The 24073-nt window shown below is 38.8% G+C and overlaps 1 protein-coding gene across 1 annotated transcript in view; it reads right to left on the bottom strand.

Moving 5' to 3' along the window:
* Nucleotides 1–3640: 3640 nt before the first annotated feature.
* gal3st3 (galactose-3-O-sulfotransferase 3) overlaps nucleotides 3641–24073 on the bottom strand; it is a 45047-nt gene continuing 24614 nt past the window's right edge. The window contains exons 2-3 of the mRNA XM_028474292.1: nucleotides 11600–11702; nucleotides 3641–7469 (exon numbers count right to left, since the gene is read on the bottom strand). Of these exons, the coding sequence (XP_028330093.1) occupies nucleotides 6215–7469; nucleotides 11600–11682 (1338 nt within the window). The 5' untranslated portion in view covers nucleotides 11683–11702 and the 3' untranslated portion in view covers nucleotides 3641–6214. The remainder of the gene's footprint in view (nucleotides 7470–11599; nucleotides 11703–24073) is intronic.

Here is a 24073-nt window from a genome sequence, read left to right as displayed (position 1 = left end):
TGTATCAATGTTGTCGTTTTGTGTGTTTTGAAATAAAATTTCGTAATAATGTGTCATTTTGTGTGTTTTTTTTAGTTATTCTGTGTATTAATGTTGTTGTTTTGTGTATTTTTTGTTTTAATGTTGTCAATTTGTGTATTTTTGGAGTTATACTTTGTATTAATGTGTCTTTTTATGTTTTTATGTTTTTCTGTGTATTAATGTTGTCGTTTTGTGTATTTTTATAGTTTTTCTGTGTATCAATGTTGTCATTTTGTGTATTTTTATAGTTTTTCTGTGTCTCAATGTTGTCGTTTTGTATATTTTTAGAGTTTTTCTGTGTATTAATGTTGTCGTTTTGTATATTTTTATAGTTTTTCTGTGTATCAATGTTGTCGTTTTGTGTATTTTTATAGTTTTTCTGTGTATCAATGTTGTCGTTTTGTGTATTTTTATAGTTTTTCTGTGTATCAATGTTGTCGTTTTGTGTATTTTTATAGTTTTTCTGTGTATCAATGTTGTCGTTTTGTATATTTTTGGAGTTTTTCTGCGTATTAATGTTGTCGTTTTGTGTATTTTTATAGTTTTTCTGCGTATTAATGTTGTCGTTTTGTGTATTTTTATAGTTTTTCTGTGTATTAATGTTGTTTTGTGTATTTCTGTTTTCATTTTGTGTGTTTTTAAAATGATTTGTCTCTGGTGTTTTCAAACTAAGACGATATATATCATAGTTTTATAGACTGAAATGTTTGTTCTCTCTGATGTTGTTTGGGCTCAAATCAATTTAAAAAAAATCAAACAAAAAGTTACTGAATTAGCAGCAGTGATGCTAACGCTAAGTGGACGTTCTGCTCCTGACTGAGGATGATGATGATTATGTTTCTGACCTTTTTAAGTTGAATGATAACACAATCAAGGAAAGCACTCACACTAAGCTACAACATATTACCTCTATATGTTTTTCTGTCTGATTACACTTCAGTTTCCAGCTCTGCGTTACGTTGATTTGCTCTCGTCGCCTTGTGTCATGTGAAGAATAAATCCTATAAATGTTTTGGATAAAAGCGCAACCATGGCAACAGCAGGCCGCGCATAAAGAGGTTACAGCAACTTGATTGCTTCAATCACGTCCCATCAAACCAAGTGCCGACGTGGAATCCCATAAAAAAGCAGAGAGTCGGGAAGAGTTGAAATCATTCAAACTTTTATTGTGACATTTTGCCAGTGGACTTTACAAAGCTTTTGGGCCCCTAGCTCCGATTGTCTCCAGCTTCAGCATCTACTTCATCTACATCAGTGGTTCTCACACTCTTTTGTCCAAGTAACCCCACCATTTGTTCAACTTCAACATTTTGCTCAGAATTCTATGAATAAAACAACTATAGAGTGTAATGATGGAATGAATGATAACACACGTCAATGGGTCCCATCGTAAATAAGTGGAATTAAACTGGTTTTAGTGTCTCCTGGATGAATATATTTCAATAGTTTTTATCATTTCCCACCTAATGTGAAACCAAGACTGACCCTAAGTATTTTCAGTTCATTATTGTGTTTGTTATTTGTCCTTTTGTTGTTGTTTGCCTGTTTTTTTATATTATTCTGTACATTATTCTCTTATTTCGTGTGTTTTTGTGTGTATTCTATTTCAATGTGTGTTTTTAGTGTCGTTTGGTTGTTCTTTTTTACGTCATTTTGTATGTTTCTCTGTGATTTTTGTAGTGATTTTGTGTATTTTTCTCTCATTTCGAGTGTTTCGCTGCTTGTTTGTTCTTTTTTTTATTCAGCATATTTTTCCAGTTTGTGTGTTTTTGTGGGTTGTTGGTAATATTCAGTGTGATTATCATTTTTAACTAAAAATAAACATTAGAAAACCTCATGTTTCATTTGTAAATTTGCCTCTCTCTGTCAAGTACCACCTGTAGTGCCACTGAGTACCCCGAGGGGTACACGTACACGTACCCCCATTCAACAAACACTGAAAAGTCCAGAACGCTGACAATGACACACACGCGCACACACACACACAGCTAATATGCAAATGATGGCTTTAGTTTTTCTTCCTCGAGTGATTTTTAATAATTTCGACCTTTCACTGCGACCAACTGAGGAAAAAGCAGAGCTCGTTCAATCAAAACAGCTCCAACGTCGTGTTTTCTCAACCTCATCTTCTCATTAATCAAAGATGGCATTTGTGTGAACGTTGGGATTTAGCGCGGGAATAAACCAGAACACCATTTTTATCATAAACAGATCCTGAACATTAGACATGGGCAACTTTTATCACAGCGGGGGGCCACAATAATGTGATCCGAGGGCCACATTATTGTGGACTGTGGATACAAATGAGCATTATTGTCTTTATGCTAAAATCTGCTAAACAAACAAATGAATTCACTCCAGCATTTAGAATAATTACAAATCTGGGCATTTAAAAAAATGTTTTGCCATCTTTATATACTGTTTTGTGTGTTTATGTTGGCTTTTTGGGGGTATGCTACGAATCTAGAGAGGATTCATCTCCGTTAGCTGGCTTCAACTAAGCAAACACTCCCTGTCAGACAGGAGCTGTCCTACAAACGTCGATCACCTAGGATCACATCACGCTAATTTAAACTAAGTGATTACAGCCTCGCTACGTGCACAAGAAGGGGGTGGAGACCAATCGTCTGCAGCGTCTGACCAATCAGTGGAGAGAACTGGCAGACTGTACAATGAATGGAGGAACAGCTTATGATCAAATATAATGAAATAAACCCATGACGACAGTGAAGAGCAACAGTGTGGGTGCAGTGTACAACAGGAGGCGGAGCTTTTATACTCGCTCAGATCTGATCCACTTCATAACTTGGTACCGACCAGGCTGCTGAAGTTTAAAATGAAATGAATAATTAAAATCCATAATTCAGACCAAAGACGACCCTGTTGTTACAGAAAAGGCAGGAATGAGAGAACTCAGACAGGAAGCTGCTTGAATGCGTAAAAGCGCGAGATTATTGATGATATTAATCCATTGGATGATAAATGGACAGTGCTCTGCAGTTAAACTTTATTACAGCACACACGTGTTTCTATTCAAGCAGAACTCCATCACACACACTGGGACGAGAGCACATTGTGCATGTTCCTGCTGATAATGTCAGCCCCAGCGTATTAATTCATGATTTAATTCATAAATGAATGAATAAACGAATGATTTCACAGGTCCGCGATTACGATGACACAGGCTAATGTAATCCTTTCATCGGTAAATGAAAGGATCACATTTATCACTAATCATCTTCTTTATAAACGCAGCTGTCAGATTTACACTAACCAGGATCTTCTACCAATGGGCAGGTAGTTGTCTAGAGAGCTGATTGGTCAGGAGGCGGGGCTTTAGGACTCGCTAACATCCAAGCCAAAGCACAACCTGGTCGCGACCAGATTAGCCGTTCAGCATTAATTGCCATAGTGATTAAGCTCCAGCGAGCTTTGTAGTCCAGCACACACTGATTAAATCCCGAAAGTTAGCGCAATAAGAGGTCATCTAGATTCGTAGCATACTCCCTTAGTGTATTACGTTTTATTGTGGTTTGTGGAGTGATTTTGTGTGTTTTTGTTGATCGTTTTCTCATTTTCAGCATTTTTTTGTCATTCATGCGTTTCTAAAGTAATTTCTTGTATTTTTGGTGTCATTTTGTGTATTTTTCTCTCATTTTGTGAATTTCTGTGTTTTTAAAGTATTTTCTTGTAATTTCTCTGTAATTTTGTGTGTTTTTTTGAGTCATTACTTTGGGGGCCATACAAAGATAGACAGAGGGCCACATGTTGCCCATGTCTGTATTAGAACAATAGTTGAAACAAAACAATAATGTAATTCATTCCCATATGCGTCATCAAACAGATCAGACAAATTGACAGTATCAGTGAACTGATCAGCCTTAATATTAGCTTTAGTCTACGTTGACACGTCTACTGAAACTGTATTTCTCCTAATTTAGATGAAAATAGTTTTTTTTTAAAAAATCATTCATTTGTTCGTCTACAATTTTACAAACCAAAAGCTGAATTTAAGACGCATCAAAAATTCCCTTTTTTCTTTTTTGAAGGTGAAAAAAAACACCTTTAACGTTCCTGTTCTTTTACCATTCGCTGCATTTGTTTTATTAAAATATTAATGTTTAACAGCATGTCATTTTATAAATATGAACAAAATGTAGTTCATGGAGAACAAATTATTCATTGAGAACAAATCCATTAAGTAAAAGTGACTGCACATTTTTTACTAAATCGCATATAAACACAAAAATAGTGTCAGTAATGCACCAGTATGTATAAATACAGCAAAAATATGACTTTGAAACATCTCACGAAATCCACCAAATTAGGATTGGGCTTGCAGTAATATTGAATCACTATTTTTTTCTTCTAAAACCTGTAAAATTCACGAAAATGATCCATTAGAATTCTGCCATAAAATGAGTTGCAAATTCAAGTACTTTTTTGAATCAATTGTAGAACATTCAGGTAATAGTGAAAACTTGAATTTTTGCTTTTTTTTCCTTCACAAAAACATGGCTTTTCTGGTCCAACCGGTTGTTTGTTGGTGATAATATGAGTTTGACTGTTTTAAATATGAGCTCCTGAGGATTTGGTTTCATAACACACATAAAAAACAAAACAAATCTGAGTTTTCCTTACAGTGTATGGATGTAAAATATATAAAATGTATCACATTACATCATAAAAAGTCTTCAGCATGTGCAGATCTTCCTGTGAGTGTTCCTTCTTCTATCCACCAGCCTGTGACACAAAAGTCAAGCACCGCTGAATGAAACGTTACATTCACAGCCACAGGAACAGCCACAGCGCTCGTTATAAAACAAGCGGATTTCAGAGATGGTCTGTGCACCTTTGCATTATGTAAAACAAGCAAACGTTGAATATTTAAAACCGCCTCTTGTTGCACGTCCGCCGCCCGAAGCTGTGCAAACAACTCGACGAAGACAGCGTTTTTTATCCAGTGATTCATGAACAAAAGGAAACACTTAAAATGACAGTGTTGGGACTGGTTTTAGTCCTGATCATAAATAATAGACTGTTTTTAGCACATTGTTGCCTTTGTTGTGGTTGGATAACAAAAATATAACATCGTCCCAAACTACCACCAGAGGTTTAAAGAAGCCCAGACAACATCGGAGGATAACCATGACCGCACTTGTGATTTGTCCTCGTTTGCTTTCAGGAACTTGGTTCTACAACATGTCCTTAATAATAAAAATGTACAGCAGTGAAACCCGAGAGCATGACCCATAGGAGCGCAACCGGAGAGAGGATTAAATATTCAAACACTGCCCACCACACAGCCTTCACGTCTTGTCCTGTTGCGTTGGTTTATGTTTTGGTTTTTTGTCGGACGAGAGCCTTATTGCATCCATCGCCAAGCTTTAGAATCATTCCCCCAAAGTAAGAAAGTGTTATTTAAAGATTAAGACTCGATGTTGCTGCTTGTGAGTCCAAAGCAGAACAAATGGATGGAGACCAAAACGTTGATAATGGATGCAAGGCTTCCTATGTGTGTGTACTGAACCAACGAATACATACAGTTCTCCACATCTGTCCCAAATGCTTTAGCTTGCACATTTAGCATCAGCAACAGAAGTGAGTTTTTTGTCCTGATGCAATCTTGATGGCTGTCTGGCCTTTTAGGAGCCTCTTTGGAGGCCTGACAGTCGCTCCCTTTATGTCATTACGACTCTCTCAAGGATTTAAAGTGGTATGAGAGCAAAAGGGAGTTTGAGAAAACAGAGAATAGGAGCAAGTAATTTGACACCAAACCAGTGTGATGCACACAAAGCGCACTCTGTGCCTCACAATAGACCCGAGTCTCCCCTTCCCCATTGAATCCTCGTCGCATGTCCACATTGGCTTCAAAGAGAGGTTTATAAATATCGCTCTCTCATCCACTTTGGTTGGGCTGGCTAAGGCGTGCAGCGGAGTGAGAGACGCAGCTTTGTCCAGGCAAGGGTTTTCCCTCCGCGTCCTCTGGCCCTGATTCGGTATATACCGTTAGAAACCAGGAAATACAAGTTCAAATCCTGGCACTTCCTGGAGGAAACCGGGAGGCGCAAACTAAATCATTATTTCCCCAAAGTTCCAACTACACCAAGCAATCAGGAATCATTGCATGAGGGTGCAGGGTTTGCTTCACACTCTGGTTATACTTTCCAACAGTAACTTTGTGGTGTGACCTTTAAGTTCTTGCTGGTTTTGAGGTGGACGTGGACCTGGTTCCGGTTCCTAAGGCGGGGCCTGCAGGAGGAGGTTGACTGCGGTGGATTTGACCGTGCCGAGGCAGTACTGTGCGTATTGGCTGCTGCGGAGTGCGTTGCTGGTAGCCTCTCCGGTAGCGCAGAGACTGGGAACGCAGCAGCACCTGCGTGTACTGGACCTCCGGCATGATGAGCTTCAGGCACAGTTCGTGAGCCTGGCTGGAGAATCCTTGGCTGACGTTAACTGGGAGCTCGTAGCCCACAATGTCCACTTTCCCGCTGGGCTGCCAGGGCCGGAGGTCCTTGTTTTTGATTTGGGCGGCAGAGCGAAGCAGTGGCAACCCTCCTCCGAAGCAGCTTCTCATCAACCTCTCCTGGGCACGCCGAAGAAGTCGCACTTCCCTCGCCACGCAGGCGGGACCAAGAGCCGACAGCCGGCGCCACAGTGACGTGTTAAAGTGGTCGTACAGACGTGCGTCCAAAGAATTCCATGCTCGGATCTTCCTGGAAAGACCTGGAGTCAGACTTCGCTTGGAGCTTGGTGTCCGCATGTTCAGCTTCACATATAAAATGTCATCCATATCCCACGAAAGCAGGTGACGAAGCAGAATCAGCGATTCATCAAAGTGCTCGGCGATCATGACCAAGGAGAAAACTCGCTCGACCTCTGACACAAATGTTCGCGCATACGCCACATCTGCAGAGGAGTGGTCTTTGTCTCCACCCAGGTCAAAGGTCAGGGTGTTTCGTGCATACATCGAGTCTTTCTCCTCTGGTCGGTAATATCGCCAGGGCTCATCTAAAAATGCCTCCAGGGACCCGTTGGGGACCCTCTTGAAGCTCTGGCAGTACTGGTTGTAGTAACTGAACAAAGACTCAAACATGGAGCCCGGCTCCCTCAAGATGGTCACGTACATGGTGTCGTTGGGCATCAGCCGCTGCAGCTCGGCTCTGTTGAAGCGCATGTGACTGGTGAAGACGTTGGGCGGCAGCGTGTGCGGGTGGACAAAGCGCGAGGTGAAGGAGCGTGGGTAGCAGAACTGGTGGCCACAGGCCTGCACGGGCAGCGCCACCGTCAGGTTGTTGCGCTCGGCGAAGCGGAACAGCAGGTTCTGCATGGTGGTGCTGGCCGTTTTGTGGGTTTTCAGGAAGACCACGTTGGTGTGCTTGGGCTTGAGGCCCGGGGCGGGGTGCGAGCGCAGGGCAGGACATCCAAGATGGAAGGCCTCCATGGTCCTGGTGGGAGAAAAAGAGTGATTTATTTATTTATTTATTCATTTTTAGAGTCTTAAACTCTTCTTTAAATATAACGTTTCAGAGTTATAGTGGCTTTATTTTCATTTTTCAACTTTCTAACAAACTCACATGACATCCACATCTGAAGGCTTGTAATGGGAATATCTTTGACATCAGCTCGGAACAAAGAAAAAACAGACTTTTTTTTTTCCCACAAATCTTCGGAAGAATTCAAGTTTACTGAAAATATATATATTTTTAATGTATTTTTTCCCCCTTAAACGTTTATTTATCCCCAGATTTTTTTACTTTATACTCAGATTTTTACTGAAAATAAAAACTAAAACATTTGCATACTTTCTCAAAACCTTTTGTCAGGTCCAAATATTTATCTCCTAAATTGCTTTTTTAATTTTTCCAAATCAATCAGTGTTCTTTGAGTTCTTGAACTATTTTCTTTGAATTTGAGTAAATGGCAGGGAATAATTTGGGGGAAAATTGCAGTATTTTTTTTTTATTTGAACAATTTGTGATTAAAAATGCCGTCTTAATATAAGCACAAAAAATCACAATTTCCCTGCAAATATTGAGGATTTTTTTGTGTGGCTTTTTTTTATATTTGTGAATTATTTTAAGTTATGTTTCTTTCTTTTTTTGAGAATGTTATTATATATATTTCTAACTGTTTATTGGCATTATAGCATAATTGTAGTCAAACATCTTAATTTAGGTCCCTCCTATTTATACTTTAATTTATTGGCAGTTTGAATTTTTTCTGTTTTTTTGTTATTATGCACATAGGTCTTTCTTTGATACTATTTGATCATCATTTTATACGTTTTGTACATGTTTTAGTATTTTTATTTTTCTGTGTTGTTTTCATTTATTTTCTTTTTAAAAATATTAAATCTAAAAAATTTTGTTGATTTTTTTAATTAATGTTGAAGTATTTCGGGCGATTTAATGAGCGGCACTGATTGGCTGCCTCTGAACCCATGTGATTTGACGTCACGATCTCTGAATTTCACAGATCTTATAAATCTGAATAAATTTGGACTTTTTGCACATTTTCCCCAAAATGTACAAAAAAAAAAGAGTGATTTAAAGCTCCGTTACCCTTTAATAAAAGACGAAGCTGCTGCTATGAATGAAAGATTGACATTAGGGACGGAACAGGCGGTGGAAATGTGAAGGAAATAAAAAGTGGGAAAGACAAAGGAAAGCACAGCGAGGATGGAGTAAAGAGTGCAAAATAATGAGGATGAGTAAAAGCACAGCAGGAGTAATAAAAGCTAGTGATTGTCCTGCATCATGTTCAGTGTGAAAGTAATAATAATCACACGTTTATAATAGATGGATGTCTCTGATCCTCCCTCCTAATATCTGTATGAGATACTTTGGAGTATTTGGTGTCATCATCTTTTATTAAACACTGACAATTTTAAGCACATTAAAAAATCCTTTAGATCTGTCGATCAGTGGTTCTCAAAGTTTTTAGCCCTCAACCCCCAAAATAAAGGTGCCAGAGACTGGAGACCCCCACTGTACATTGAACAGTGAAGAACAGTCATGTGGTGGAAACAAATAGTGACAAAGGTGGTAAAAAGGGTTCAAAATGTCAATATTGGCTTATAAAAAGGAACAATTACGTAAAACTGGCTAATAATGGCCATGACAAATGGTAAATGTGGTTAAAATGGAGGAAAAAAACCCACAGAAATTGGTTGAAAGATGAAAATTTGAGTGGCCAAAAACAGACAGAAAAAGTGTTAAAAAGGGTTCAAAGAGTCAGTATTGAAACAATGAGTTTCAACTGGATAATAATCAAATGGAAAGTCATGAATGTGGTTGAACTGGCAAAAATAAGCATGAAATATGGTGAAAAGAGGTTAAAAAGTGACAATAATGGGTCAACATATGTGACGTTAGGTGGAAAAGTGGTGGAAAGGGCTGATAAGTGCTGAAAAGTGAGAACATTTTGATGGAGAAGTGGCAGAAATGGGAGTAATGTAGCAAAAATGCATTAAAAGGAGCAAAAATATGGCGTGAAAAAGTGATGGAAATAGGTTAAAATAAGACAAGTTTGGTGTAGTTGTTGAAAAAGGTTAAAAATAAGAAAAAAATGGGCTAAAATTGTCCAATAAAAAAAAACTCAATTTTTCCAAGATTCTGCAAAATGACCTGCCTAAAATCTGTGGAACACTTGAAATCAAACTGGTCTGTATTTGGCCCCTGAGCTAAAATGAGTTTGACACCCCTGATCAATCAATGGATCTCAAGTGGTCTGCAGATTTTGGGCAGGAAAAAAGAGTGACACCAACATTATTGTACCCTGGTTTGACCTTCCATGTGTAAGTGACAGACACACAGTATTAAAGGACCAACAATATCCAAGCAATACATGACAAGTATCAGTGCCTGCAGGATCTTCACTTCAAAATTCCTTGATTTCGGGACCAATTTTTGTGTAATTTAGAGTCATTTTGTTGAAATTGCAGGATAACTGAGAGCGCCTTCGACCATTTCTAGTTCAAAAAGAATGCAGTCGTGTGACATAGGCACAAGAAAATGACAAGAACCTACATATTTTGTGATGTTTCGTTGACATTGTGAAAATAGATCAACTGAGCTACGTATCTACAATAGAATATTTTGGTAATTTAAACAATGACACGTGTGGGTTACATCTTCCAAACTAGGGCCTCCAATTTTCTGAGATCGTGGAAAACGGACGGAAAAAACTGAACGTCCGTACAAAAACTCTCACTCTTTACTCACAATCAGGCCCCAACATGACATGGAAATGCATCACATGCATGTTTGTGGGACAATATCACGTATTTAAACGCTATTTCCATCAGAAAAACTGTGACTGAACATCTAGAAAGTGTCACAAACAAACCAATGTGTCCAGTTCAACCCATAATCCTGTTCATAATACTTGAACGTGTTACAGTTCAAGTAGTAATCATGTTATCCTGTGACTAAAAATGAATGAAAAGCTTAATCTGAAGTGCCGGGAGGCACCCCCCCCCCCCCCCCCCCCCCCCCCCCAGTGGTCAAAAGTTAGATTATAATCTACATAATATACAAATATTTTAGGTTCCAAAAACACAGAGACTATAGGTAATAAAAAAATGAGGGTGTAAAATACAAATGTTCACAAAATAAAACCAAGTGAAAAAGTTTTAAAGGAGTTCAGCAGCGTGATGACATTTGACCCTCCTGTTTCTCGTAGCAGCTCAGAGTTTTGTTTACAACATGGCGGACACGGCGGGTGATCAGTAGACCCATGCACTGAGAAAACAGGCGGCTGAAACAGCTAACGAGCTAACACCGCGATCAGTGCGCGCTTGTCTGGATATGAAGCGGTGGATTGAGCGGTGTTGTTCCAATCTCGAGACGGTCTATATGTACATTTTTTTTTTTTTTGCCTCCCCTAGCAAGAATCTCAACCTCCGCCTACGGCAAAATCTCACGTGATTTCAGCGTAACCATCCCATTTTTGTTAATTAGTAACAGTCGTTAATCCGTGCATCATTCATTCATTCGTTTTTCATTATGTAAGAAAAACGTGAAAAACGAAAAAAAAAAAACACTCATTATTTCAACGAATAAATGTGTTTGTTTTCCGTTTTTAGTTTCCTGTACCGAAGCAAAAGAGCTTGAATTTGAAAAACAAGGCGTTTTCTGTTTTTTCATTTTGGTTTCGGAAACAAATGTCAAATAATGAGTGTTTTTTTTTCATGTTTTTCTTACATAATGAAAAACTACCTAATGAATGAACAATACATGGATTGTTATTGACTATATTAACACTATTAAGCATTTTTGGATCAATTTAAGGAAGCTTGACAGCCAGTAAAGTCATCTCAACAGGGAAAGATGATAAAACGGACACTTCTGAGGCCCAACCCATGGTATAAGAGACAATGTGTGAAAACAGAATTCCATAATTGGTCCCCTGACCAGCGTAGTGCATCAAAGTCTGCTGCATATGTGGGCTTAAAAATACTGACGGGCCCATTAATTTGACATAGCGCCGCTGCCTTTGTCGGATTTATCTTTTCTGTGTAATTAATGCCAGATGGGCTTATGGGGAAGGAGGAACGTATATTAGAGTCACTCACCAGCTAAAGTGGCCCCCATGGTGCAGCAGCAGGCTGACAGTGCTGATGGCAACAAAAACCAAGAAAACCTTTTTCTGCGACATCTCTCTCTGCTTCAGTGTCCCTGTGGGGGGGGGGGAGGAGAGACAAAGAGATAAAGTTAGGGTGTGCACGAGGAAGCTTAAGCTGAGGTTGAGCTGACAGAATGTGATGAGAGGCAGTTTATTAGGTTTTAGGTGGAAAAAAAACCGACAATTTCAACATTTATGTGCCCAAGTTTGCACTTCCAGTTATGAATTAGACAAAGTATGGAAGAAATCAACAATATGTAAGCACCTGGGCCATCACTGTGGGATGTTGAGCAAGTCCCTTAACCCAGAACTGCTCTCCAGGCGCCGCAAAATGGCTGCCGTCTGCCCCCCAGGGATGGGGGACAGACGGCAGAGGACAAATTTATGTGTAACAACATATACAGTACCAATAAAGGCTTAAAACCCCAATTTAATTTAATTAATTTAAAAGCAATAAGTGACAGATACTTACATTACCTTTGATTTTTTTTTTTTGACCAATTTTATATCTAATTTGGGGAGATTTTGTGGAATAATGTAATTTAAGAAAAACTGCAGGATTTTGGAAACATTTTAGTTCTTTCAACCACAATTTACAACTGAATTATTCGGTAAATTGCGGATGCTCTGAATTGGATCTCTGACTTGCTGGATTTTGCCCCCGGGCCTCGAGTTTGACATGTGGTCTAAGGCAGGGGTTCTCAACCTTGGGGTCAGGACCCCATTTGAGGTCGCAAGACACTGGGAGGGGGTCACCAGATGCCTTCAAGAAACTAAGAATTTTTTTTTTTAACAATTGGAGAATTTTTTTGCTTATTTTTACATTTTTCTGCAATGACACCAAACCTGCCATATTTTAACCTATTTCCATCATTTTATTTTTACTCCTTTTGATGCATTTTTGCTACATTACTCCTATTTCTGTGACTTCTCTATCAAATTTCAATACCTTTTCTGCATTCTGCATCCATATTATTGTTACTTTTAACCTCTTTTCACCATATTTCATGCTTATTCATGATTTGTCATGCTCATTATTTGTCAGTTTAAACTAACTGTTCCAATTTTGAGCCTTTTTTTTTTTTAAACACTTTCTGTCTTTTTCTGTCTGTTTCTAATTTACAACTTTTCACCAATTTCTGTAGTTTTTAAAATCCCATTTTACCACCTTTTCCGCCATTTTTGGTCACTTTTAACCCATTTTATTTCTGATTAAAACAAGGATTTACATCTTTAAGATGACTATACACTGTGCTGAAATAATAACAAACCCCCTTATGTCTCCACATGACTGTTCTTCAACCACTCCTCTAAGGTCTATCTTTGGTTAAAATTTGGTAAAAATCTGGGAAAATTTCTAGAAATTGTGTTGGTTTTCCAGAATATTTCACATATGTTGAATTAAAGTGAGTTGTGGTGAATCTGGAGGCCATGCAAACACCTCAAACCATTCCTGCTTTAACTGCTACAATCATCAGAAAACGTCTTGATCACATCCATGTGATCCAAAAGAAATCCAATCATTTTGAATTTAAGAGCCATCTCCAATCTCTTGTTACTGTCAAAAATCCTGAAACGCTCGGTCATCACCCAACTCCACCAACATCTTCACTCCTCTCAGCTCTTCGAAACATTCCGGTCCGGATTCGTCTTCCACCACAGCACAGAAACGGCCCTCCTCAATGTCACTAATGATCTCCTCGTTGTCGCTGACACTGGTTCATTATCAATCCTCCTGCTCGACCTGTCCGCTGCGTTCAACACCATCAATCACACCATCCTCCTCCGCTGGTTCAGCACTCCTCTGGTTGACCTCCTACCTCTCCGACCGTCACCACATTGTCTACGTCAACAACTGCAATCCCACACTTCCCCCGTCACCCACGGTGTTCCCCAAGGTTCAGTGCTCGGCCCCCTCCTCTTCACAATCTACATGCTCCCCCTCGGTGAAATCATTTGCCAACATGGACTCAATTTCCACTGCTACGCCGACGATACTCAACTTTACATTTCAACAAATCCATCACCCCCGTCATCCTCTCCACCATCAACAACTGCATCTCTGACATCAAAACCTGGATGGAAAATGACTTCCTTAAACTCAACGACAATAAAACTGAACTCCTCTTCACCGGACCCAAATCTCTTCTTCTCTCTGTTCAGAACATCACCCTCCTCATTGACGGCCACAATGTCACCCCCTCCACCTCCGTACAGAACCTTGGCTTCATAATGGACTCCACCCACTCATTTTAGTCACACATTACATTCACCTCCGGAATATCGCCCGCCTCCGTCCCTCCCTCTCCCAGACCACAGCTGAAATTCTCTTTCACGCCTTCATCACCTCCAGACTTAATAACAACAATAGCCTTCTCTACGGACCCCCCACCACTCACTTACACAAACTACAACACATCCAGAACTCTGCTGCCCGTCTTCTCACGCACACTCGGTCCAGCGAACACATCACCCCCATCCTCCAACAGCTCCACTGGCTCCCGCCCCCGCCCTCTGGTAACTCACTCCCTCAACCCATCAAAAATGCAGACTCAGCACAGAACTTTAAAACCCTCCTTAAAACCCACCGTCTTAAAGTTTTAGCTTTTCCTGAACTTTTCTTTTACTTTCATTGTTATCTATTTATTTGAATTTTTCCTGTATTCTGTAAAGCAACTTTGAGTTCCCAAAAAAGCGCTATATAAAATTGTTATTCATTATTATTATTAAAAAAAAAATCTGCACAGATATAAAAACATCCAGACTAGATTGGACTGTTAGGAAACGACAGACTTTTAGTCCTTTCTGTAAGAGCTCCTGTGTCATTAATAAATCATGTGTGCGTGTCTCCCTCCCTTTTAGACTGTTCGTAATAATGCAGTCTGATTGTAGTCGTAGATATATCCACCCTCATGTTTTCCCAATATTCAAACCGAGTCCATCGCTGCCATCGTATTTCATAACAGCGTGAAAAACAACCTCCGGTAACTTGGAAAGTGCCCGAGCAGGACGATCCATCACATTAAACACGACATAGTGATGTTCTTCTGTTTTTTTAATTCTCATTTTTCACCACCCTCGTCACATCTTTCTCCTCTTACTGTCAATCTGCTCCACTCCCACGGGAGATTAGAGACCTACCAGGAACCAGCCACTAAGACACTTAATTGCCGGATTTTTTTTTGGAAACACCTCAGTTTGGCTGTGCAGAGGCAATTATTTAAAGACAGCAGCACAGCGGAGTGCAAACTAATGGGAAACTCTCTCTGGGCTCTCGATATTCTGAGTTATGCACAATGTGAGCGTTTTTTAGGAATATGCAGGCAGCAGGATTAAAGCAGACAGAAATAACAGGGCGTGTGAAACAAACTCAGAAACAGTGCACACACACATAGATGAGACTTTGAATTGAAGCGGATGAAAAGACGTTTTGGAGGATTTGGGAAGTTGAGGAAAAGTTTAACAGTTGCAGTTGAAACTTGAATGTTATGACACCAGAATACAGGAGAACGCATTAATGAAGCATATTGTAGCAAAGCCAGGGTTGACAAATAAAGCTGATGATTTTCTGCTTAAAGAGCCAAAAAGGTCAGTGTTTTTCAACCTTGGCTTCGTGACCCCATGTGGGTTCGCCTAAAATATCAAGTAATTGATGTGTAAAAAAAAAAAAAAATTTTTTTTTTACCCATTTAAAATATTTTTCAAATTATAACACAATTTTACACAACTATTCTATACTTTCACTTTCTCAAAAATATATATACAGTAGCTCAAAATAAATGCAGAATAAAAAAAATCTGAGCTGGCGCATCTGGTCACTTTTTGCACTAATCCTAGCTAATATATATTTGTAATACAATATAACAAACATGATCAAAAACCTAATTCTAGAATATATAACAATGGGGTCACGATCCAACAAAGGTTGGAAACCACTTTTATGCTTGCAAAATTATACATTTTTTAAATAACCAATAAGACAGGATATCGTCCAATCTGGCAACGGTGATCATAACTACAAGACGAAGAATAGAAATTGCAATATCGGGTAAAAAAAAAAGTTAATTTCCACAGGAAACTTAAGCTCGAGAATTTCTGGAATGTTCAAAAATAGAAATTTTAAATTGGAATTAACATGAAATTCTGAGAAATTTTGATAGTATCCAAATACATATATAAATATATATAAATAATACATTTAAAAAGCTTCTCATTCCAGTCGATTCATTTCAAAGTACAGATTTACAATTTTTCAAGTTTTATAAACATCTTTATTTTATTTTTAATAAAATCTCAAACATTTTAGAAAATAGGGTTACGTTTGGACAGGGGGCGTGGCCTCAATACCCCTGCAGTAAGCAATGCGCCATCATGTGCATGACATATTTTCAAGTATACTTGAATAAAATCTGGGTGATGCTAAAATATTTTCTGTTTATTACAAATAGTTCCCATAAATTTCAGTTCATTTCCATGAAAAGTTTCCAAACTGATCAGCATTTTAAGGTCTTTGTTTCATATTTTATTTTCCGTGAAGGTTCAAATACATGAATGTTGTTTTTTTTTAATTTGAGACGTTTATAAAGTTTTTGAGGACATTAAAGCTCCTTAAAGAAGCTTCTTCAGCCAGAGTCAAAGTGAAAGACGTGTTTACATACTTTGCATTTATTAGTGAAAGACACTTCAAACTAAACATCAGTGGAACATGACGTACACAGTTTTCCTGTCTGTTGTAACACGTCACCACGTCCAGGTCAGTCAAATATATTCAAAGGTTTCCTGATCCACTTTGCATTAGAAAACGTGGCTGTAAATGAAGCCGTGATGAGATGAAGCTCAGATACTGATTGGGTGAGTAACGAGATCAGAGCTGCAGCTGATGCTCGGCCGTGATAGGACGACGTCGGCACAATGAAGCCATGCAGGGGCTGCTGCCAGTGTGTGTGTGTGTGTGTGGGGGGGGGGGGGCACTATCGTGTATCACCGACAGTTAATAAGAAAGAGATTTAGGTGGCTTCCCCCTCCCCCTCCCCTTCCCCCTCCCCTTCCCCTTCCCCCTCCCCCTCCCCCTCCATCACCGCCCCTCGTCGTCCTCCCCTTCTTTCACATCATCTCCTTCACCCAGCTCTCCAACCCTCTTTAATTAAAAAGGTCTGATCGGGTTTCTGCTACGATCGCTTCAGAAATAAAAGAAAGATCCAACAACGCGATCGCTCCATTACCAGAAAATGATTCAGGCAAACGGAGGACAGACAGGATGATGTGTGGGCAGTGAATTAACCCTCGAGTGTTTTTTTTTATTTTTATTTATAGTATTACATTAAAGAAGCACTTTCTGTAATATACAAAAGACGCTGCCTCAGCAGAGCACTTTAAACAATCCCTACACCTTAACGTAGCTTAGCCACGGCAGCCGCTAGCTTAGCTATGGCTTCCTGAAGGGACTATAGCTAGCAGCATTGGGCAGTTTACCATCATAAAGCTATTTTAAAAAGCGGTTATTTGAAGCAGAGGAGGTTCTAATTAATAAAATTAAATAAAAATGAAAATAAAAATAATAAGATGCTGAAATGTTCAGGAGGTTCAAAATCATCAGCTTTAGTTCAAATTTGGCAAGAAACTACCAGATTTTAAATGACATCATAGCTTTGTCAATGAAATATATGTTAAAATTGTTATGAATAATCGAAAATCCATGTTAGGCTCTTTTAATACTGTAGTCATCCTTTTCTGTGGAATATTAGCAAGAAGCTAGCTAGGGAGCTAATCGACTAACCTAAATGTTAGCAAATTCCGACGCTAACGGGGATAGGTAGCTAAGGCTAATGGGGGGAAGCTAGCAGACGGATTGACTGACTAAACTGTAAACAGGCAAGTGAACAGTGAGTGTGAAATATGGCCGTTTTAACACTTATTTACTAACAGACCAACTAGCTAGCTAGCTAGCATAATGAACAACCCATATTCACAGGCAGAAAATTATTTGGACAAACAGGATCATTATGTAGGTGGTGAATTGATTCTCAAGTGTGTTTTTTTAATAGTATTACACTAAAGAAGTACTTTATGTAAAACACAAAAGACGCAGCCTCTAGTTTCAATTTGGCAAGGAGCATGTAGATTTTTACTGTGATTATCTTTGTCAATAAAATACTGGTAGATGTTAAAATTGTATCAACAAAGTCTCATAAATAATAGATAGGCTATTTTTATACTGTAGTCATCCTTTTCTGCAGAATATTGGCAAGAAGCTAGCCAGGGAGCTAATCGACTAACCTAAATGTTAGCAAGTGGCCAAGGCTAATGGTGGTAGTTAGCTAAGGCTAATGGTGGTAGTTAGCTAAGGCTAATGGTGGTAGCTAGCAAAAAGATTGACTAACTAGACTGAAAACCGGTAAGGGAATCTGAAATATGACAGTTTTATACCTTTATATACTAACAGACCAACTAGCAATCTAGCTAGCTAGCTGGCATAATAACTGATAAACAAACAGAAGAATGAAAATAACAAGATCTTCGGCCGCCATTTTACCAACTTCTGTCCACCTAAATAATCACGACAACTTTCAAATCCATCACATTAAAGTAGCATATTTAGGAAATTTAACAATATACAAGACTTGCATCGTGTTAGCACATAAACAATAATGAAAATAAAATTTAAATTTAAAATTGACAATGAAATAGTATAAAAATGAGCGTTTGACCCTGAGTGCTATAATCAAAGGCTAAAATGAGAAGCTTATTCAACAATAATCCAGAAAGGAGTTTACTTTCACATCTATGTTTGTAAAACCTGAATAAAAACATTGAGCAATTTTAAATATCACAGCATTCCAGCAGATCTGTACAAGTTCCGCATCTCTGCAGTGACGTGGAAGTTACCGATGAAGCAAATACAGATGTTCACTGCACATCTACACTCATACGCACACACACGCTGTATACATAGCTGAGTGCGGCCTAATGAGCGTATGAAAGTAGCTGAAAGCTACTGGGGCATTAACAGCTGCTTCACTCCATGATACTGTCAGCTGTGCTGACGTCTCTATGATGAATCCTAATCACTACAGGAACCGTGACCAAGGTAGGAGAGATTCAGACGCTTCTATTTCAACACGTGCGTCTGTCTGAAAGCGTCCAACAGGGGCGACACACAGAGCCCTGACAGACAGATATACACACACACACGCCCAGCTGTTGGAGCCAATCCACCAGAGAGACGAGCCATGCTTGGGCCATCTGCATCTGTAACATGAGGACTGTCAATGCAGACACCCCAAGACAAATCTGCAAAGTACTTCCACTTGTGCTCACAAGTACGGTATTTACGGCTAGTTTTCAAAGGAGATGGCAGCCTAAAATTACTGTGTGCTTTGATTGGATGGAGTAGTCATTTATAGACACAGTTCCTTGATGATAAAAGAAGAACTTTTATCTCAGTCGATCAAAAAAAAAGCCAACAAAGCACTGCATCAAACCATGACCTCCTTCTTTAAAAGATATTTCACACTAAAAAACAAAAAAAAACAATCAGTACAATCTACACAATTCATCTGAGGTAACAATTTCCACTCAATCTGTTGGATTGCCGATAACTATACATAGCATACAGTATAGGCATGTGAAGTCAAATATGACGCAAAATCTTGTCTCACAAAATCTTGTAAAAGCGCTCAGTCATGCGAGATTTTGAGCGTCCGATTTCGATTTCTGCAGCATAGAAAAAAATGTAATATTTACAATAATTATTCCCTATTACGCATTTGGGCATTATTTTTGGAACTTCAAATCAGGGAGAGCCAACAAAACGGAATGAAACAAAATGGCTATACACCGAAAGGGAATTAGGGAAAATTTGATATGGAAAACAAACGTCCCTACATAAGATGACTGTACTTTTGTACAGACTATTTTCCAGGCTCAGTAAATTACTTGTACAGAGTAACTAAATTCCAGAAAACAAATGTATTTGGTATGAAGTATTGATATTGATTGATTCTTGTCCAACTCTTGACATTTCAGTAAAAGTTTTTTGTTGTAAAAATTGATTAGTGACTGCCTTCAGTGGGTTGAAACCTGGCTATTACAACTTCATTTTGCTATTGGTTTTATCATGAACCACCACTGTTTGCCCCGCCCCTCCTATAAAAGCTAGTAACTATCAACGGTTGATGTTAGAGAGTGACTGAGCCATAATCCACAATCAAGGCAGTTTTTGAATTTTCACCACAAGCATTGGGGTTTAGTAGAGAAGGTAGAATGCAGTCATTTCATAACTAAGATAGTTGAGTGTACTATAATAAACACAGACTCTGCTCTCGTGGAAAAAGTTCTTTGCATTAATGATTTCGTTGGACTCCTCAAAAAGTTTTGAGACAGAGGTCTAAGTTTATCCGACACACCAATGCCTTCAGGTTTGTGTCCCCAAAATGCAAATAGAAATTAAAATAAACTCTTTTTTTAAGCCCTTCGTGTAGAAAATGTCCTTGAGCAAAACGCTGGACAGCTGCCGACCGGAGGTCAGCATCAGTTATCCTCCTCCCCGTAGGGATTAATACGCGTCACACCTGACCATTTGCATTTTCTACGCTGTGCAGTGACTCGGGCTTGACTTTGGTCTCAAGGACTTCATGAAGCATCCACGCCAGAAGGAAGAACGGAGCAACTGGCGACAGAACGGAGGCCTGTGGGGGGTGTGACAGCTGTCGCCTGATACCAAGACGCGTCTTCAACATCAGCAGCTGCTCAAGGACAAACACTGAATGTAGTATTAAAATAAAGGTTTAGTCAAAAGTGGAACAGGAAAACTTCAATTCATTGGGAAACATGGACATTCCAAGAAATCATCTGAGGTTTTTGAAGATAATCCAGAAAAATGATTTTCTTTCCAGGAATCTTGTTTGTTTTCATCTAAATCTTAAAGTTAATCTCCTAAATCCTCAGAATATTAGATGAAATCATTTTCCTCATCCTTTGATCTCTCTCTGCTTAAGTTTTGGTGAAGCTAAATCTGCTTGAGAGACTTGGGTTACCAGAGTACACCATCAGGACGTCCCACGTGTTAGCCGTTAGCAACCAACCAATGAAAACACAATTGGAATAAAAATCTCAAAGGCAGATCTTTACCATCTGGAATCTGGTAGAATCCAGGAGTGTTTGTAGTAGTGCTTTCACTTTATCAAAAATTGATTCATATTTTAAAGTTATTCGCAATTAAGGTTGCAAAAGTGGGGAAATTACAAAATTGGAGGTTGGCCCTTAACAGAGAGGTTAAAGATAGTTGAGAAAATGTATTTTAGCATCAACTTGACTCAAACAACCAGATTTCATACATTACTATATTTGAGATGACACATGTAGGGGTATTGAGGCCACGCCCCCTGCAAAAGGCGAAAAGCCTAACCCCAACCCTATTTTTAAATAAAATGAGTGAAATTTTACTTGAAGGTTTTTGTTGTAAAAGATTTGACTGTTCAATTAAATAATATAGGTTAAAACAAACACTGTACTGTTTGTACTTAAAGAGCAGTTATTGAGCACTTTGAGATGACTATTGTTGTAATTTATGCTATAAAAAGAAAACTGAATTGAATTATTGGTATCAGGGACGGTCAGAAGTAATGAGTTAGAATTTTTTCTTTTAAGTTTAAGATTGTACTACTTTCTGAAAGTCCTAAAAAACAAGATGTTTACAAAACTTTAATAATTAAATAATAAATAAATAAATTAAATAAATCTGTTGAACTGTATTATTTGTTTTGCATGGATGCTAATATTTATGTTTAGATATGATACAATTATTTAAATTTACTCCAGATTTCTGATTAATTCCAATAAATATTTGCTATGAAAAAAGTTTCTATTTTTGAATATTCCCTATATTCCTGTTGTCGTGGAAATTTACCCGAAATGTTCCGCCCCCTTGCAACCCTATTCATTACAGTTTACATTTTTACTCATTAAACGGTGCTGCCAAGTGACCGAAAAGTCCACAGTTAAGTCGCACCACTATATAAATAGCTTCTTGTCATATTAATTTAAAAAGTAGTGATTTCAATTCTAAAATTTTGGTGGGTTAATATTGGAAAATATTGTGCTTTTGGTTCACGGCTCACTCCACGTTAGTAGGTTGAAAAATAAGGCTTAACAAGTAGGAAATCGTTTGCCGCTTTGTCCAAAATCTAAAACTGTGTTTAAAAAAAGTTTAGAAAAAGCCTCTAGAATTTCCTGCTGCATCTCAATGACCTTCTATGAAGCTCCGCCCCCTATCTCCATCAGTCCTCCATGTTTACTGTAAAGAGTGGTCCTCGCAGAGCTTTTTAAGAGATGTGCCCCACCCTGTTCCTGGATTTACTAGAGACGTGAAGAAGGGATGGGGATGGGATCACATGCATGTCTGCCTTGAAACATGTATGTGTGTGTGTGTGTGTGTGTGAGAAAGAATGTGTGTGTATGCCAGGGAGCGCGTCTGGATCATTACTCGTCTGTGGATTAGACTCCCCATGGACCAAGAGATTCAGGATTTATTTCACCTTAATGGTACCCCAGAGAAGGGGTGGGGGGATGTGTTGGGGAGGGTAATGCAGGGTGAGGCAAGGACACCAGGGAACGTGAGGGAGGAGGGGGGAGAACAGGATCCAGTGAGGCAGAATAAGGAGATGAGACAAAAGATGAAGAAGTGTTGAACTGCTTCTTATTGATAAAAGTAATTGAATCAAATGAAAGAACAAACAGGAAGCATCAGCGACACAATGCCCCCTTTGGCAGAGTCAAACCACGTCCTCCGTTTGTTCCCCTACGATGGGTTCCTGATCGTAAGCAAAGCTGAAAAACTAACGGCCGTGAAGTAAATGACGACAGCAGCACTTTTTGAAGCGGACCGCGCTGTCAGCATGCGTCATTCAAAGAGCCGCGGGGAAGTCACACTCACGCTGTCTGAGTGTCATTCCAAGGGATTCACTGTCCCGCGTTTTGTCAAACTGACATTTGGAGATTTCACACATTTGGTTGCACTGATATGACCAACTTCTCACACATCTGTGAACGACCGCGGCTCATTTCATGCATTTTTTTTTTGGTTCTGCTGTTGATACAAAACTCTGTCTTTTTCAGAGAAGGTTTTGCAGAAAAATCTATATCAATGTTTATTCTAAGGTTCTAATTGGTGGAGAACAGTCGATAACTGTAGCAGCTTAGTTTGGCTCAGTTTATGGTAACAGGATTCCCTCCTGTCTTCACACAGGTGTGCCTAATTCCTTGATTGCCTACCCTCACTATTGAAGGAGTTTGTTGCTCCTCATGTTCCCAGTGCCTCACGATTTGTCTCTTGGAGTGTTTTTCATTGTTTTTGAGTTTCAAACGCTAATTTAGAAGCGTTACTCCTGTCTGCTGCCTCCCTCTCTGTATTTGGGTCCTTCGACATCAAACCCCTCAGATATTTACAATATATTATGTTATAATCTCACCTAAAATCTGTTTTTTCCAGATAAAGATTGCAAACTTGCAACTTGTAAGGAATGGAAAATAAAACACCTTTTTTACGCAACAAAATACAGAAACTATTTAAGATGATGGGGAAACAACAAGGTTCATTACCAAAAGTTTTGAATCTAAAAATATTGGCATGAGAATAAAACCAAATATGTTTGTTTTTACTTTCAATGTTTAATTTCTTCTTTAATCCAAAGGAGGAGGGTCCATATCCCTCTTTAGTAGATAAACAGGAAGTTTTTCTTAGAGAAAGATTAAACAGTCTTGAATAATAATAAATGTGAAACCTTCCATTCACTGATTTCTTAGCTAAAGTTCATGTTGGAAACCTTCATGTGTACTTTTTATTAGAATGAAACAAGTTTTCTAGTTATTATTAGCTAGGAGGCTGAGAAAATCTCATATCACCTCCGAGTATGTTGCATTACAAGTAATGTGTGTCTTTTAAAAAATGATACTTGCATCAATTTCGAAGGTAACGTTGTACAATTTTATTTAACTTTCAGTGTTTGCCTCGTGTTTGTTTGGAATTGAAGGTTTCCCCACATACATACAAATAGTTTCCAGTCATATTTATGTTATTTAGATTCTGCCGGCCTTCCTTTCAGAAGGAAACAACCAAGCTCTTCCACGTCCACAATATCTCCTCTTCTGCATTTATATTCTGCTCAGTAGGATCACTCTGCTTCTACTTTTCATTTTAATAAGGCCCTATCCTCTGTTGTCAAGGCTGTTGCTCTAAAGCAGAACCGAAGGTTAGCAACGCCCTGATCAGAGGAACTTACTTTCAACCAAAGGATGAAAAACAAAAACCTAGCAGTGATTTTAGGCCAATAGATTGACGACAAGGATCTAGTGGACTCACAGATCCAGATAGTTGGTATTCACTAAGTCATTCATTCTCATCTGGTCAGGACTCAAAACCCAAATT

This window comes from Gouania willdenowi, chromosome 18 (genome assembly GCF_900634775.1).
Source record: "Gouania willdenowi chromosome 18, fGouWil2.1, whole genome shotgun sequence".
NCBI classification, from domain to species: domain Eukaryota; kingdom Metazoa; phylum Chordata; class Actinopteri; order Blenniiformes; family Gobiesocidae; genus Gouania; species Gouania willdenowi.
This window is presented reverse-complemented; position numbering and strand designations above follow the sequence as displayed.